The sequence below is a fragment of a genome, unplaced genomic scaffold (genome assembly GCF_019419815.1).
Source record: "Pyrus x bretschneideri cultivar Hongxiangsu unplaced genomic scaffold, Pyrus_bretschneideri_v1 Contig2, whole genome shotgun sequence".
NCBI classification, from domain to species: Eukaryota; Viridiplantae; Streptophyta; class Magnoliopsida; order Rosales; family Rosaceae; genus Pyrus; species Pyrus x bretschneideri.
In genome coordinates this window covers 9,052,473-9,068,272 of record NW_025999501.1, presented here as the reverse complement: position 1 = coordinate 9,068,272, position 15,800 = coordinate 9,052,473, and the positions used below count along the sequence as shown (strand labels likewise).

General features: G+C 36.6%; 3 protein-coding genes across 4 annotated transcripts; 1 reads left to right on the top strand and 2 right to left on the bottom strand.

Moving 5' to 3' along the window:
- Positions 1-1,180: 1,180 nt before the first annotated feature.
- On the bottom strand, positions 1,181-5,104 carry LOC103928219 (protein RTF1 homolog). Of its 2 annotated transcripts, none has more exons than XM_048582983.1 (2): positions 4,892-5,104; positions 1,181-3,348 (listed from the first exon to the last, which is right to left on the bottom strand). In XM_048582983.1, the coding sequence occupies exon 2, from the start codon at positions 3,326-3,328 to the stop codon at positions 1,403-1,405; it is 1,926 nt and encodes a 641-aa protein (XP_048438940.1). In that variant the 5' UTR covers positions 3,329-3,348; positions 4,892-5,104; the 3' UTR covers positions 1,181-1,402. The 2 variants fall into 2 exon arrangements, with proteins under 2 accessions (XP_048438940.1, XP_048438939.1); XM_048582982.1 differs by having other exon boundaries at positions 1,181-3,375; positions 4,892-5,103.
- Positions 5,105-7,825: 2,721 nt separating this feature from the next.
- Positions 7,826-11,017, top strand: LOC103962335 (protein AGENET DOMAIN (AGD)-CONTAINING P1-like). Its single transcript, XM_009375034.3, has 3 exons — positions 7,826-8,026; positions 8,847-9,272; positions 10,634-11,017. Exons 1-3 carry the CDS (start codon positions 7,931-7,933, stop codon positions 10,646-10,648), a joined length of 537 nt encoding a protein of 178 aa, XP_009373309.2. The 5' UTR covers positions 7,826-7,930; the 3' UTR covers positions 10,649-11,017.
- Positions 11,018-12,194: 1,177 nt separating this feature from the next.
- On the bottom strand, positions 12,195-12,888 carry LOC103962334. Its single transcript, XM_009375033.3, has one exon. It carries the CDS (start codon positions 12,871-12,873, stop codon positions 12,373-12,375), a length of 501 nt encoding a protein of 166 aa, XP_009373308.1. The 5' UTR covers positions 12,874-12,888; the 3' UTR covers positions 12,195-12,372.
- Positions 12,889-15,800: the final 2,912 nt, after the last annotated feature.

The following is a 15,800-nucleotide window of genomic DNA, read 5'->3' as shown; positions in this document are numbered from 1 at the left end:
ATAATAAAAAATTACATGACACCTAGTTATATTTAATTTTTCCAATTATTAAAAAAATTGATGCTACACCCAACCAAATAACATTTCTCTAACTTGTAGGTAAATTATTTTCCATGTATTGTTAGATATGTTAGGCACGTTTTATTGTTTTATAAACATGGGTGTAACATAATATTTTTAATACTATGCATCGAACTACATTCCTTCTTAATATAGGTAAATTATTTTCCATGTAATTAGTACATATGTTAGGCACGTTTTGTTGTTGGTATATTATTTTGCATCATTGTAAAAAAGAGATATTATATTACACCCATGGTATAATTGTTGTAGGTAAATTAATGTGCATGTAGATAATGAAATACAATGTTCTAATATATTAATAAAAAGGGATAAATTCAAAAGTATTCAAGAGTAGGGTGAAAAAACTAAATCGAATAGTTTTATGAAAATTCAAAACCTTTCTAAAAAATGAATATGCAATAAATTTTTAACATTAATGTCTTTTTTTTTTCTTGTTGCAAAATCATTTACTATTTCCTTACAATTAATTGTCTACATCAAGTATGTAATAAGGGTATTTTAGGCATGTGAAAAATGTAAAATGTGTGAATTAATATGAAGTTAATGAATTTGCTTATGTGGATCCTAGTCATTGGGTTTTCTTTGAGTAAAAAAGTTATGTAGGGTTTTATATGAAGAAAATTGAGTTTGAAGGGCTAAAGTCACATTTTCACTTTTTTTTTCCTGCATTATTTGTTTTGTCGACCAATTAATCGGTTGAGATGATCGGAACACATTTACAATGTGAAATATGTACTTAATAACAATTACCACACGTGTACTTGTATAACAGTTACATGACCGTGTATCTTAAGAATGCCTTTTGGTTGCTGATTGTTGATATTTCTACCTGCATTTTTTTTTCCATTTTAAGACGAATCCGTGCTTCACTTTTTTTACACATTGTTTATGAAGCTTATTTCGTAATGTATTTTAACATTATGAACATATATTTTTTAGATTTTCTCTCAAAGATTTACAGCTATAAAAATCACCAAATCTAAAACTGTATTCGTCAATTTTCTTCACTGCAATTAAATATCTTAATGGTTTTCAATTTGTCTAATTTTTTACAAGAATGATCTATGAATGATACTCTAAACGATAGACGTCTGAATCGTTAAAATACATTTGGATCTATAAACGGTATTCTTTGATAATCTAATTATCATTCTTTCATAGGACTATATAATCTAATTAGGGTAATTAAGCAATGGATGAAGAGTGAACTAATTAAGATTACCACTAGCCCTAAAAAGATATATACAACAATTTTGTCCAGAACAATAACAAGTCTAACCCCACAGAAGCTACTTCCCCCAGTCTAAACGAGCAGAGCTTACGAATCAGGTTCAGGGTGAGCGTGGTGCATCTCCTGTCGTCTCATATAGTCCTTAATAGTCAAGGCCGAAGCATGCCTCCTCCCGTCATCCAGCACTCGACGCCCGACTGTTGCTTCGATCCTTTGTCTTCTCTCCATATACGCCATCCCAGCACCCTGAGGTCCACCGTACTTCTGAAGTGGAGCTAACGAGATTGGCAGCTCGAAATTGTGCAGCATGTATGATTCTGTCCCTTTGTCCACAGGAGCACTTGTATCAACCAACTTCCCTGCACCGGCTGCTGCTTCCAATGCTGCCTCTGTTGCTTGCATACCAAGCTCTCCTGTTACATTTGCCTTTTCCCCGTTGCTGCCTGTACCGGTAGTTCCATCTGTTGCCTCAGCAGCTTCATTGCCTCCTCCAGGCCTTGCATCATAGTAATTTCTCGAGCGAGTCCATCTTCTCGAGAATGGATCATAACCAGCCTCCCCCGCTTTCAGATTCATATTTCTTGGTTTCAACCCCGAAGCATTTATAAAATTCTCGAACCTGTTCTTCCTGTTCATTTCAGCTAATCTAAAAGCCTTGCTATCTGTCCCCTGAGTTTGCCTGGATGCTTCTAATTCCTGGAGCCTTGTCTTGATCCTCTCAACTTCCTCATCGTTGCCTTTACTCTCTGCAGCATCCAACTGCCTCCTCAATCGTTCCTTCTCAACTGCAACGTTAACTGGTCTTGCTGACGCTTTTTTGTCCTGCAACATTTGCTTCACAGTGGCTGCTGAGTAAACAAATGTATTCGATTTCAGAAGGGTATCCTTCTTTTCTACCACCTCCTGTTTGCTTGGCATTTGGCCAGCACGCTTGACTTCCTTAAGCCACTGTTCAAACTCCTTCTCTTGCGGAGGAGAATCTGAGACATTAGCCATCGGCCATTTGGAAGCAGAACTTTCACTGCCCCAAACACAATTCAAGTATTTATGTGTGACTTTACCCTCTAACTTGTACTCCCGGCCGGGATTTGTGGCAACCACATTCTGAACCATGCAAAGCCTGTAGATAGGACCTTCTGATGATATGCCAAATCCAACCCTAACAAAGCAGCCCACGATTAACTCCTCAAAAAATGGTTCCATAACCCATTTTGCAAGTTTTGACCTTGGAATGGTAATATCCTTTATGTCCCGAAATGTCAGTAGCTCTGAACTTTCCTCATCGCTGTCAAGGAATTCATCATCCGCATTCAATGCTTCCTCTTCATTAGGCAACCCGTCCAGAGTCTCTATTTGAATGGAGCGATGCTTGGTTGGTGAAATATCCTGGCTACCTGCACCTCCTTTTGACGTGTCCCTTAACTTATGGTGATCCTTTGAGTCTTGTTGCTTCATACGTTTTGCTCGCAATTTATTCAATGCATCATCCATAGCCGCTGACTTGTCAGCAGCCCGAGCTGACGAGCGTGCACCGCGAGAAAATGGAAGAGGGTCCTCTTTCCTTGATTGGGTAGACTTTGCATTGCCTCTCTTTGATCTCAATTTCTCCATGAAATCCTTACCGCCTTTCTTCTCTGCTCGATTTGTCAAAATCATTTCTCTTTCAAGTTCACTCATTGCTGCAAGCCGTTTCCTGTCAGCATCATTCTTGTAAAGATCAGGGCCAAAATCAGATTCATCACTATTTTCACCCTCATGATCAGAACCATCATAGCTAGAATCACGTTCTTCGTCACTGCCCCTTTCTGTAGGTTCAAACCTCTTCTTCAGAGGTACTTGAGAGGGCTTCCTGCTTCCACAATCATCATCTGAGTCTTCACCTCTGGAGTCACTTCCATCATCAGAATATGAACCTCCACGTTGCTTTCTAGAAGGTGGTTCCCGCTTTTTCCCAGCTGAAATAGTTCTTCCTGCGGCCTCAAGGAGGTCACTTTCTAATTCCAAGTCTGACATCCCCGTTGTTTAAGTCTCTCCTAAAATGGTTGTAATGTACAGAGCGACTAGTTCAGCCACAAGAAGAACGATTAGCATATACTTGGAGATATTTCACACATATAACATAAGAACACGAAATTAAACTGCCCAAATAATAATCGTATTCGAGCTACAATTAATGATGCTAATCTATGCCCATCTAGGAAAACTATCTTATCACAGTACTAGAGTGTCACGCAGAATCTTTCTCGAAGTATATGATAGCAATGCAAGTGACGTTGAAACCACACTGAACAAAGATATTCAGTAAGATTATCGTGCGTATAAATATTAAATTATGAATCCTGGATTCTTTTATTTAACAAACGATGTTAACAATGTTGTTAAACAAACACAAAAATTTTAAAAAATCTTAGCAATTCCATAATTTGCACTTTAAGGATAGATCTCACCAGTTTAAGCATTGATTGAGGACTCATACACACACTGTATACACGTGCACATGCACCATAAGAAAGAGAGATAGAAAGCGGGTTGCAACCGTTATCTAACTACGTGGTTAATAAGAACAAAAATCTTTATGAGACTAACCTAAACTTTCTCAGAAAAAAAGAACAAAACGCAGATATCGAATACATTCTACATGCTCGTTTCTCTCATAAATTATTGACAAAATCGTCCCACGAACCCTACCACATTCAACCAATAGGGAAAGTGACTAACAAGACAAACAGATACTAGTTTATACTTCCAGATCATTTCACTTTCCACATAATTTACTCTCTTCAGGAATTCCAAAACCGATCGCGGAATTAAAGCCAAGGTTTCCAAACGTGCTAATCAAAATGCCACCTAAGTTTCTACCAAAAACAGTTTTCACAGTTTGCCTACGAATATTACAGAGACAACATCAACAAAAGAAACAGTAATAATCGCACTAATATAACAACAGATTACAAAAGCAAAAACGATAATCTTTTCTAGGACAAGAAATTAGGGAAATTATAAAAAGTAGCGAACTTTGGGACTTGTTAAACACTTTTAGCCAACTTTTTTTTCGATTTTTAGAATTTTAACCACTTGAAGGGCTTGCTATATTTTCCTAATCTTAAGAAAAAGGAGGTTAATGGCTCGTTTGAAAGTGCTTTTAAAACAAAAACGCTTTGGTGAACATGTTTTTGAAATCAATCATCAGTGGATCCTGGAGAGTGTTTTCCACAAAATTCTTCCAAAAAAACACTTAAATGTTTTTGGAACTAAAAATCAATTTCATGAAAAACGCTTTCAGTCATCTTAAAAGTCCTTAATGTGTTTTGGGAAAAAAAAAAAATCTTAATTTTCCAAATTCCTCAAGAAATTGATATCACTAAAGGTCTCTAATTTATTCACCAAACCACAACAATAAAAAGAGAATTGCATGCTTGGGTGAAAAATCCACAACCTTTGATTCTAGCAAAGCACAAGGGTTGAGAAACAGAAACCAAACAACAACCTTAATATCTCCGAAGAGAAAATCAAAACCCCACAAAAACCCATGTTTTGGTTTGCTGATAAAATTGTAGGGAAGGAAAAAGATATTACCTTTATGATCAGAGGGGGTTGAGAGAGAAAATTCCTGAAAAACCAAACAAATTTTGGTTCAGCAACAGCAAATGGATCACGGCTGTTTCATGTTCGGCAGCCGAGAAAGTGCGGGAAAGTGCGAGAAAGTGATGGCTTCGTGTAGCTGTTCTGTGTGTGCACTCTCCTCAAGGCGGCACGTACGAAGTTGCACCACTCTACGAGTGTGGCGTGTATATAGGAACAGGAGGAGCTTCAGTTCATATCTAACTTGGAATAGTGGGAATTTGTCAAATTTTGAAAAGGCCAAAAAACGGTGTAACTCGCAACATAAATTAATGATAAATAATAAATTAAGATGTGTGTTATTCATACATCCTTTTTTTACTTCTCATACATCCTTTATTAATTTATGTCATTTGATTTTTTTTAATTCAATCGATCTGATGACGATCACAAATTAAGAAAGTATGTAAAAAATAAAAAAAGTACGGGATAACACATCTCTAAATTAATGGGTTGTTTGGTGTGGCCTACACAATCTCCTAAAGGAGTAATTAATTAACTTTGACAAACAAAAATTTAGAATGTTGGGCCTCTTAGCCCATCTCATTAAATATTATTTAATGGGCATGTGCTTGGAACCCATTATCTAACTGGACTTAAAGTAAAATGAACATTTTTGCTTATTGCCGTACACCTTAGTGTATGTTTATAATATACCTAATTATTTATCATGTGTCTTTTCACTTAATTTTGGTTTATTTTTTACGAAATTAAAAAAGTAAAATTTAATGTGAAAGTTAACTAGAGTTAGTTGAAATGATACATGATAAATAATTGGAAACTTTAACGAAAAAATTTCGGTGTTGTTCACTTTAATCAAAAATCACATTTTTACACTAAAAAGTCAATCTTGATACTATTCACTTTACCCTTTATTTTTTCATTTTTGTTAAAACTCAAAGTTTTCATACTTTTTTTTTAGTTTTTCTTAAATAATAAGGTTATAGCGAATATACACCATAATTATGATGGCGAGCGAAAATGCTTCCAGAAAATTTTTGTTTATGCTCAATTTTTGTCTATGAAGTATGAACATTCCTAAAATATTAATTTCTTAATGACCATTACGTCTCTACATAAAATGATCAAATAACTAGTTCATATAACCACAAGCTGGTAGCTAAGTGGTAAATGATGGATTACGAGGTTTCTTTAAAACTAAAAACTTGAGGTCTTGAGTTCGAAACTCGCTATGGAGCTGGAAGCCAGACTTGTGGCTAGGGAGAGGTTGAAATGCTTCTGTGAGTCTTCCCAGACCCCGAGAGGCTAAAATGTCTCTGTAAGTCTTCCCAACCTCCGAAAGATATGGATAACCGTGGTTTTCACCAATTGTCCCCTTTTTCTCTCATTGCGTAAACTCTCACGTCATTTTGTTTTTGTTAATGTGGGAAAACGAAACCTAACATATCATAATCCTAACTTGTTACTTGACTCTCTCTCATCATTTGGGCCAACTCCAAATACGGAAGGCTAAAATGCTTCTGTGAATCTTTCCGGATCCCGGAAAAAGTGGATAACCATGATTGTCACCACTTGTCCCCTTTGTTTAAATATATATATATATATATATATATATATATATATATAACCAGTTCATATCTAAATATTTGTTAATATTTTAAAAATAAAACAATTGAAGGAGGGGTGGTTTCCAGCCGGCACCTCCCACCCACCCATGGGTTAGCCTCCATTACACTTGACTCTCCACCTCCTGGACTTCCATGACGATTGGATACGGGGCTCATGGATATGGAAAAAAAGGCTGTTGAATTATTTGATGAGAGACCTGATCATATCGTGTTTATGGCAGTTCCTAGTGCTTGCGGTCACACCGGCCTTGTTGACGACGGCTTGAGATATTTCGAATCAGCAGGTGACTACAAAGTTACTCCAGATCAGGACATTTAAGGGTGTGTGGTGGATTTGCTACGTCGTGCCGGAAGAGTTGAGGAGGCTGATGAACTAATTGAGAGCATGCCATTTAAGCCGGATGAGTCTGGGGTGCACTTCTCGGAAGCACACGTACGAGATTCCGCATTTGGGAAAGGTGGCTGCTCGGAGGAAATTACAGTTGACGCCGAATTTGGTTGGCACATATGTGGTGCTGTCAAATATTTATGCAGCTGAAGGCAAATGGGGGAGTTCGCAAATATGAGGAAGACGATGAAACCAAACTCTTCTTCAATCCCGCCAATCTTCATCCACTTAAATATTGACACGTTGACATAAAACAATGGTATTTATTAAGAAAACTACCGAAAAGTCAAAAAAAAAAAATTAGTTTTAATGAAAAATGACAAATAAAAGTGCAGTGAATAGTACAAAAAAAAAAAGTGGTTTTTCGTTAAAAGTGAATAGTACCGGTAATGTTTCATTAAAATTCTCTATTTATTAATCAAACTTCATTCAAATTCATATCGATGAACTTGTAAAGCTTATATGAAATCAATGTTCTTTCTACTCCGGTTTTAGACATCTTAGTATATAGTTTCAAAATCAGTCCTTTTACAAATCCTCTATTTAGTTTTGTATCATTCCAAATACGAGTAGCAAACTTGTTATCTTAAAGGGTTTCAACAAGTGACATGATTTTTTTAACGGGTAACAAGTGACCCGATTCTTTAACAAGTTATGTCATTTTGTATCCGATTAATGTGTTATATAAGAAACTATCATGATTAATATCTAGATCTAGCAAACTATATATTATTAGTGACTCGATAGTGACTTAACTCGTCAACATGTGATCCGAAAACAATCGACTTGTTAACAAATTAATTTAAAACTTATTATTTCGTCTCGAGTTAACCAATCGTGTAAGAAACGGTCAAGGTGAAGTGTACCCATGCAAGACAAGTTATTTATCCCAAACTTGGCATTGTATATGAAGCTGAAAGTGAGAAGGCAACAGAAAAGGCAAAAAAGTGAAAGGCTTAACACTGCCTTTTTCCTACTCTCTGAAATTAAGCCATCAACCCCCAAAGGGAACCCAGAATGCCTCGGAAGCGCAGAGACAATCCCGACCCGAATTTCGACACCCGATCCCCCGGCAAGAAACGGGCGGCTCCTCTGGAGGAAAATGGAGGAGAGGTTAGAAAATCCTTTCAGTTCTGATTTTTTTTTCTTTTTCTGTAGAGTTATTTTCTGGGTTATGCTGCATGCTGGTATCATCTGTTTGGTTTGAAAGAAAAAGGCCCAAAATAATGTAATTTCCTTTTGTTTGTTGGAAACTGAGTGGCAACTCAAACGTTTTGTTCCCTTCTTTCATTGTTTCCGGAGTTCTTATTTTAATTTGTATAATTATATCTTGAAGTTTGAGTGTATATGATTTTTCAGTTTTTTTATGGATCAATTGTAAAAAAATAAAAGATGAAAAATTTAAGCAAAATGTATGTATATATAGCTAGAAATAAGTGGGATTCCGGTTCTTGAGCTCTAGTTTGATCAAATGTAGTAATGTGTGGGTAAAAGATTGCAAGGGATTTCTTGAATTGTGATCACTGAGTAGCAGTGTAGCACCCAAGCACCATGCACCCGATTTCGAATCTTCCTCCCATGGATTAGGATTAGACTAGTTTATAGTATTGCCTTGTCAAAAAGAAAAAGAATTGAGGTTTCGATTATTTGCTACATTAAAAACTTTTCGTCTTAATAAAATGGCGAGTGGTGTCTAGAGGTTTTAAGATTTGAAGCTTCAGTACACCAATTTGGATGGTTATGAGTCGAAAGAGTAAATAGAATGATAAAAGTTTCGTTCTTTGGTGGATTTTCAATGCCAATTTTGGTCTGCTAGCCTTTAGCTGTAAAAGAGAGTCGATTTTATGGGGGGCGTTATTTTTTTACTGGTGGCCGTTTTCTATCTCATTTGTGTTTAGTTCACAATTGACGTATTAAGATTTTTGAATTGCAGAAAGTGCCAATTGTAACTCACAAGAAATTTACCAAGGGAATGCCGGTTGAGGTTTGCAGTGATGAAGATGGTTTCCATGGTGCTTGGTTTGCTGCAACCATAGTGGAAGCAGTGGGGAATGAAAAGTTCCTCATTGAGTACCAAAGCCTGAGGACCGAAGATAATTCAGCGTTTCTGAGAGAAGAGATTGATACCCTGCACATACGACCTAATCCGCCGGAAACTGCTGTTGAGCATTTCAGTTTGCTTGAAGAGGTTGATGCTTTGTACAATGATGGCTGGTGGGTGGGTGTGATCTCGAAAGTTCTTAGCGGTTCAAGGTACATAGTCTACTTCAGGAGCACCTACGAAGAAATCGAGTTTCAGCAATCTGAGTTGAGGCTTCATCAGGACTGGATTGGTGGAAAATGGGTTATGTCTTCTCGGGTATGAATCTATCCCTATCTATTTTCAGCCAATACTCTTATTGCCGAGAGAAACTTACATTGTGGATGCTACTCTAGCGGTATATGAAGCCAATCAACACTTCTACCCTTTTTAACCTTCCTACATGACAGTGTGTGATTGCTTGAGAAACTGCCTTAGTAGCATCCCCATTGCATGGAAGATCTTCTCCTTATTGATACCAGAGTTTTACGTTGTTTGGTTGTTTAATGGGTTGTCTGCAGAACTGAATCCTGCCCTCAGTGGCCTGGCAACTGAGCTGCACGGACACTCCAATATACTGCCATGTCAAGTGTCGGGCATGCAGAAGGACACAACCCAAGTAGGATACAGAAAAATATGTGTCCGACATGCCACGTGGAGTGTCCTAGTTTGTAGAAATTTTTTGTGTCTTCGTGTTGTGTCATGTCATATCCTGCTTTTGTGCAACTTAACCAGCCAAGCCATGTGCAATGTTTCTTGACATTGAAGTTTAACCACTTCCCAATATCTAGGGGAAATAGTAATATAGATCATAAAACTTGGAAAGTGCTTTAGAATCTCATTAGTTTCTCAAGTTCTTTACTAACCGTTTTACATGAGATCCGCTTTATTGGAGAGTCCATGTGGATCCTCCCTTCTCTTGTGGAGTAGAATTTCCTGCACCTAGAGATGCCACATCAGCGGTATCTCAAGCTAATTGCACTGCCATGTGGTTTGACTCTCACATGACAGTGCGTGATTGGGTTAGGAAACTACCGCCGTGGCATCCCAGGTGTAGCTACGTTTCTCACCCTCATGTGAATCAGTAAGAGATTTGGGAAAATGGTTGAGTTCTACTTCTGTAGCATCTTCCAAAACACTTTTACCAACCTGAAGATTATAAGAAAGTGAAGGCACATGTCCACAGTTATCACACTACATTTTTAGCTAAACAAACTGTGGTCCAGGTCTCAAAGTTTTGCTCCTATACTAATTTTTTTCAAGGAAAGTGATGTATTGTTACTGAAAAATAGAAGGAAATGCATGATATTTAAAAGCCTAACTTCAATAAGCGTGCATGAAAGCTGGTTCAAACTTACCCTATCATTCGATGTTTCGAGCTAAGTGATGCATCACATCCCTGTTTCCATTATGTACATCATATTGATCCCCATTTTAGCTAAACTTGGAGCCCTTTACCTAAATATCAATATTTAAGAGATGCAGCTCCATCTTCCAGCTGAAAACTGCTCCATCTTTCATGGGTGCGGTTTCAGCGTCAAATGCTGATGATAGTAATGGCTGAGTATGAGTACGGTCAAATATATATATTTGTCGTTGGATCTTTGATTAATTGTTGGCTGATTGTGTATTTTTGACAGGCTTTAAAGTTGTGATTAGTAATCACTAATCGCTGATTAAGGGTGAAAACGAAAGATTTCCTGAGACTAGTTGGAGAATCAGCTACTAAATGGTTCCTTGGTTGTTGATTGCATTCCATCTCAAGACCTTGACTTGTTATATATGGTAGTGGAGGTTAGGTTTCCTGTCTTATGCCTAAACATTTGTATTATCCAGTGATCATTTTGCCTCAAGAAAGTTAATATTAGACCTTCTAATCAAGCAACCTTGAACTTGCTCCAATCAATCGACCTTGAACTTGTGAAACCATAGTCGGAAATGTAAAATATTTTTACCGGCTATTGGAATTCGGCAGAATGTATTTTCCGTTTACCGGATCAGTTGCTCTAGCTTTGTTTTTTGCATTTGAGAATGGCTTGTTGTTGCCTCTTTGTCGTTTTTATTACAAGCAGTATGACTACTATAAGTTGCACTAAGAGGAGCGGGGAGAGTTTGAAACTGGGACACAATAGCTGGAAAATGAATGACTTATCCGAATGCCCTATCCACCAAGACAATCCACGACTTGTTGCATCCTTGTTTTTAACTTTTGTGGCAAGTGTTGAGTCGGTTGGAACCTTCCTTTATTGTGGTTATGCATGTCTGCATATGAATTTATTGAACTGCAATTTGGTACCAGCCATTAAATGGGTAACTGGCTAAAGGAAAAGTGGTTTTTTTTTTTAATCACAAAAGGTTAAGGGGTTAAGTCAACAGAATTACTCCTTTCAGTATTTTTGCAAGCAGTTTCTACTTGGGAAAGTTTTCACTTTAATGGTTGTTAACTTAACTTTTGATTATGCTAATTAATTAGCAAAACAACAACAAAGTTTTATCTCACCAAGTGAGGTCGGTTGTATGTATCTTAAAACATCATTGCACTTTATTTTGGGTCAAGTATTCTGTTAACTTCAAGTTCTCATATCTTTTCTTAAAATCTCTTTCCAAGTCCTTTTAGGTTTTCCTTTATCCTTTTTAACTTGAGCTTCTATCTTCTAATCGGAACATATGTAAGCTTTCGATTCACATGTCCATAAAGCATCTGGTTGTTGAGCATGGAATAAATAGAGATATGCGGAAATCATTTCTCTCCTTTAAAAGTGACTTGGCCATAAAGTTGAAGCAGTAGGCATTTACTTTCAAGAATTCTTTCATTAATACCAATAATAAAAAGGAAGGAAATAAAACCAATAATAATAAACAAAAGAATGCATTGGCAATGCAATTTCATAACAACACCATTATCATTGTGCCTGGTGAGGTCAATTGACAAAACACCATTATCTTTGTGCATGGTGAGGTCAATTGATGAAAGAGAGTGCGTCGCAAGGCAGTGTACATCGTTGGGTCAGTTGATCAAAACAACGTGCATCGTGGGATCAATTGATTAAAACTCAAAACAACGTGCATCGTGGGATCAATTGATTAAAACAGTACGCCACTGCACCCAAATTGCAAGTATAATTTGAACAAATTAGAACAATTTAAAATCGTATTAAAACACTAAAACTTCATGTGATCAAACTCAATAAAACAAAGAAATTGTTCATAGAAAAACACTAAATTTCATTTCATTACTATTAAAAGGACTTCCATGCAAACAAGAACAACATAACCACAACAAAAAAAATGCAAGAAATCCTACAAATCCCAAAGACCCAAAAGCCTTCCCATTCAGCTACAAATTCTTGCACTCATCATCTTCCACCTCATCCCTCACTCAAACCTCCACAACTCCCTTGGCCTCCTCCTTCACCTCCTTCTTCTCCTTCCCATCCTTCACACAAGCACTTCCCTCAACCTCAAAAGCACTTACAGGAAAAGTCCTAAACAAACCAGAAGGGGTCTTGAAGGTGATCTTCCCAGTTGGAGGGTCATCAGTGTAAATGTCACTCAGCTGCACCCAAACCAAAAGCTCCTTGGTCTTCACCCCTGTCAGCTTCTTGATCTTGCCCTTCTCAACAATGGCCGTGACCTCAGGGGCATAGGTGACCAACTTGCCAATCTTCTCAAACTTGTGGGTGCAGCTCTTCTTTTGCTTGAGCCACACAAAGCCGGTTTCTCTCACGATCCCGCACTCCTCAATGTCCTTGAGGGGCAAAAGGCCGTTGGGGAGGGAGATTTCTGAGAGAAGCTCCTTTGTTTTCTGTTGGCAGATTTCATCTCCATGGTACAGTTCATCTGCCTTGGACTTGATCTCTGCTGTGATGAGAGAAGACATTTTGGTTTTTTGATCTGCTTCTTTTCAATTTCTGGAGGTTTTTTTTGGCTTTTCTGGGAAGTGAAAAATGTGTGGGTGTGGATATTGAAATGGGAAGTGATGGGGTTTATGTAGTTGTGGAGGTGATACTTTGCCCTTGTAGGTTGTTTAAACTACCAAAATGCCATTCGAGTTTCGCCCTTGCATGTCTTCAGTATTTGCAAGACGTACCATTTCATTGTTGGGGGCAAATTGCAGATTAGCAGCCCACACGTTGGTTCTAAGTTCAATTCACGGGGTTTGTGAATTATACGATGATGACAAGGAAAAATTGAAAGGATTCTGAATTTTTTATGTTAATTATTTACAAATATTTTGGTAAATGTTCATGTATAACAAGTTGCACCACTATATCAGGGTAATCACAAGTCAATTAAGTATCAAACTCACAACTATAATTTGTTTACTTATTTGAGATGTGTATGTTACGTTTGAGTATCATTTTGATTATTGATGAATCTTGCAATCATAAAATAAGTGGGCCTCACATTAAATCCGATTATCACATACATGAACAAGTAAATATCAAATCATCGAAAAAGTGTATATCTCACATCTGAACAATCAGATATCAATTTAATTCATAATATATTTCCTAGGTATGATGACATTTCTAGAAAAGAAAGGTACATCTAAAAATGTCATCTTACACTCCTTTCCATTCGAATTTCTCTAATAACGACTCCCAGAGACAACTATCACCAAAACCAAAAGATAATTGAGTTGAATTAAGACAAAACCAACTTAATTCAATAAACATGGGCAGCCCGTAATTTAGGTGAAGGGTAGGGGCATTGAGGACCCCATGAATGCACACATTTATGGTACAGTTGGGAGGAGTTACGGTGAAATTACTAACAAATCTCCACGTGTGTTGTGGTTGGGGAACGATAACCTACACCACCTCACCTACATTCCCTTTAACTCACGGTCCCTCACCCTCACCTTCTTTGGGATGTGCTATCCACACATCCTATTTTACTTCTCACACGCCCTTGATAATTTATGTATGTTGATCTTCTTCAATTTATACGATCCGACAGTCGAAAATTAAGAAAATATGTTAGAAGTAAAATGGGGTGTGTGAATATCACATCCCACCTCCTTTTACTTCAATTTTGCTGCTACCTCCCGTCCAACCAATTCCTCAGCTGACATGTAAAGAGCTAAAGATTAGTATGTATAACAAAAATTGGGGGAAGAATTGTAATAGTTTGAAAAGTGCTTTTAAATAGTTGAAAATACTTTTAGAAATTTTTTTTTTTAGTTTTAAAAGCACTTAATGTGCTTCCTGCAAATTTTGCTGCTACCTCCCATCCAACCAATTCCTCACTTGACATGTAAAGAGCTAAAGATTAGTATATATAACAAAAATTGGGGGAAGAACTATAATAGTTTGAAAAGTGCTTTTAAATGATTGAAAATACTTTTAGAAAAAATGTTTTTGAGTTTTAGAAGCACTTGATGTGCTTCCTGCAAATTTTGCTGCTACCTCCCATCCAACCAATTCCTCATTTGACATGTAAAGAGCTAAAGATTATTATATATAACAAAAATTGAGGCGAGAAATGTTATAGTTTGAGAAGTGCTTTTAAAGAACTAAAATTGCTTTTAGAGAAAAGGTTTTTAAGTTTTAGAAGAACTTGATGTGCTTCCTATAAGAAGCAGATTAACTTGCGCTTTTACTAAGATTGGTTTCAAAAACATTTTCTTTAAAAACATTTTTAGTTATTTAAAAGCACTTTCTGAACGAGACCGTAGTTTACATGCATCTACTAATATAGCACATCTAGATTTTTTTTCAATATTGGGATATAAATTTTTCTTAGATTAAATTTTTTCTGAACAGGAAATTTGAATTTAAATTCAGAGAGATAAAACACAGTAACTATAATCAATCTGGATATGCTCACGTTTGACACTAGACTAAGAATTAGTCGGTGAAGATCCAAAATTGGGGCAACTTAGTGAAATTTACAATCTATTCCATGAGGAAGAGGTCTGCAAATTCCACATTTTGTAAAATTATTACTTAATCAAAACTTTGGAGAAACTTGTAAACTTGGTTTACCCAAAAGGGTCAATGCCCCATCTCTATACATTTTCTTAGCCTACACGGTTTCTTCTTTTAAGTTAATTCACGGCCTAGGATGTTCCAATGATATGTGTTAAGTTTTCTTAATTTGTAAGATTTTATTTTTGGAAGTTTTGGCATATTTTGTAATTTCGAATCCGTTTCACGTTACATTTTGTTTGAAGCACACATTTTCGCTATTTTGATGGGACTTAGTTCAAATCTCAAAGACAACATTCGTTCGGAAAAACAAACAAACAAACAAGCAAATCTTGTTTCTAGCTTGACTATAGGAGAAATGTAAATGATATTGTGTAATATACTACGTAGAGTGCTATTTACACACTTATTTTTACCTCTCATATTCACTTGTTAATTTTTTATCATTGATTTTCTTTGGATAGAAAAGTCGGGTCCAAGGAAGTCGATAGACAAATAAAGAAAATGTACTCTACTGAGTTCTTAAAAGTTTAAAGGAAGATTGGTTACTCTTACTAGTCACTACCACCGCTAGAGTATGACCACAATCTTGAGCCGGAAAAAATGCATTTTACTAGTTGGTTATTATTTTATAATTCAATCATGTTGGATCCATGAACCTGCTGTTATGAAGGGCATGAGTTAAAAATCACATCAAGAAAATGTTATCATCATTCACGGAAAGTTTGGTAAAGATAACGCTTTTCATTCTTTTTATTGTCAAAACATTTATACTTTAAATTGAATATTTTATAAATATTTTTTAGAAAGAAAGACAATTTTATCGTATGTTCTCGAAGTGAGAGATTTTTTAGTGTCCCTGGAACAAGGGGTG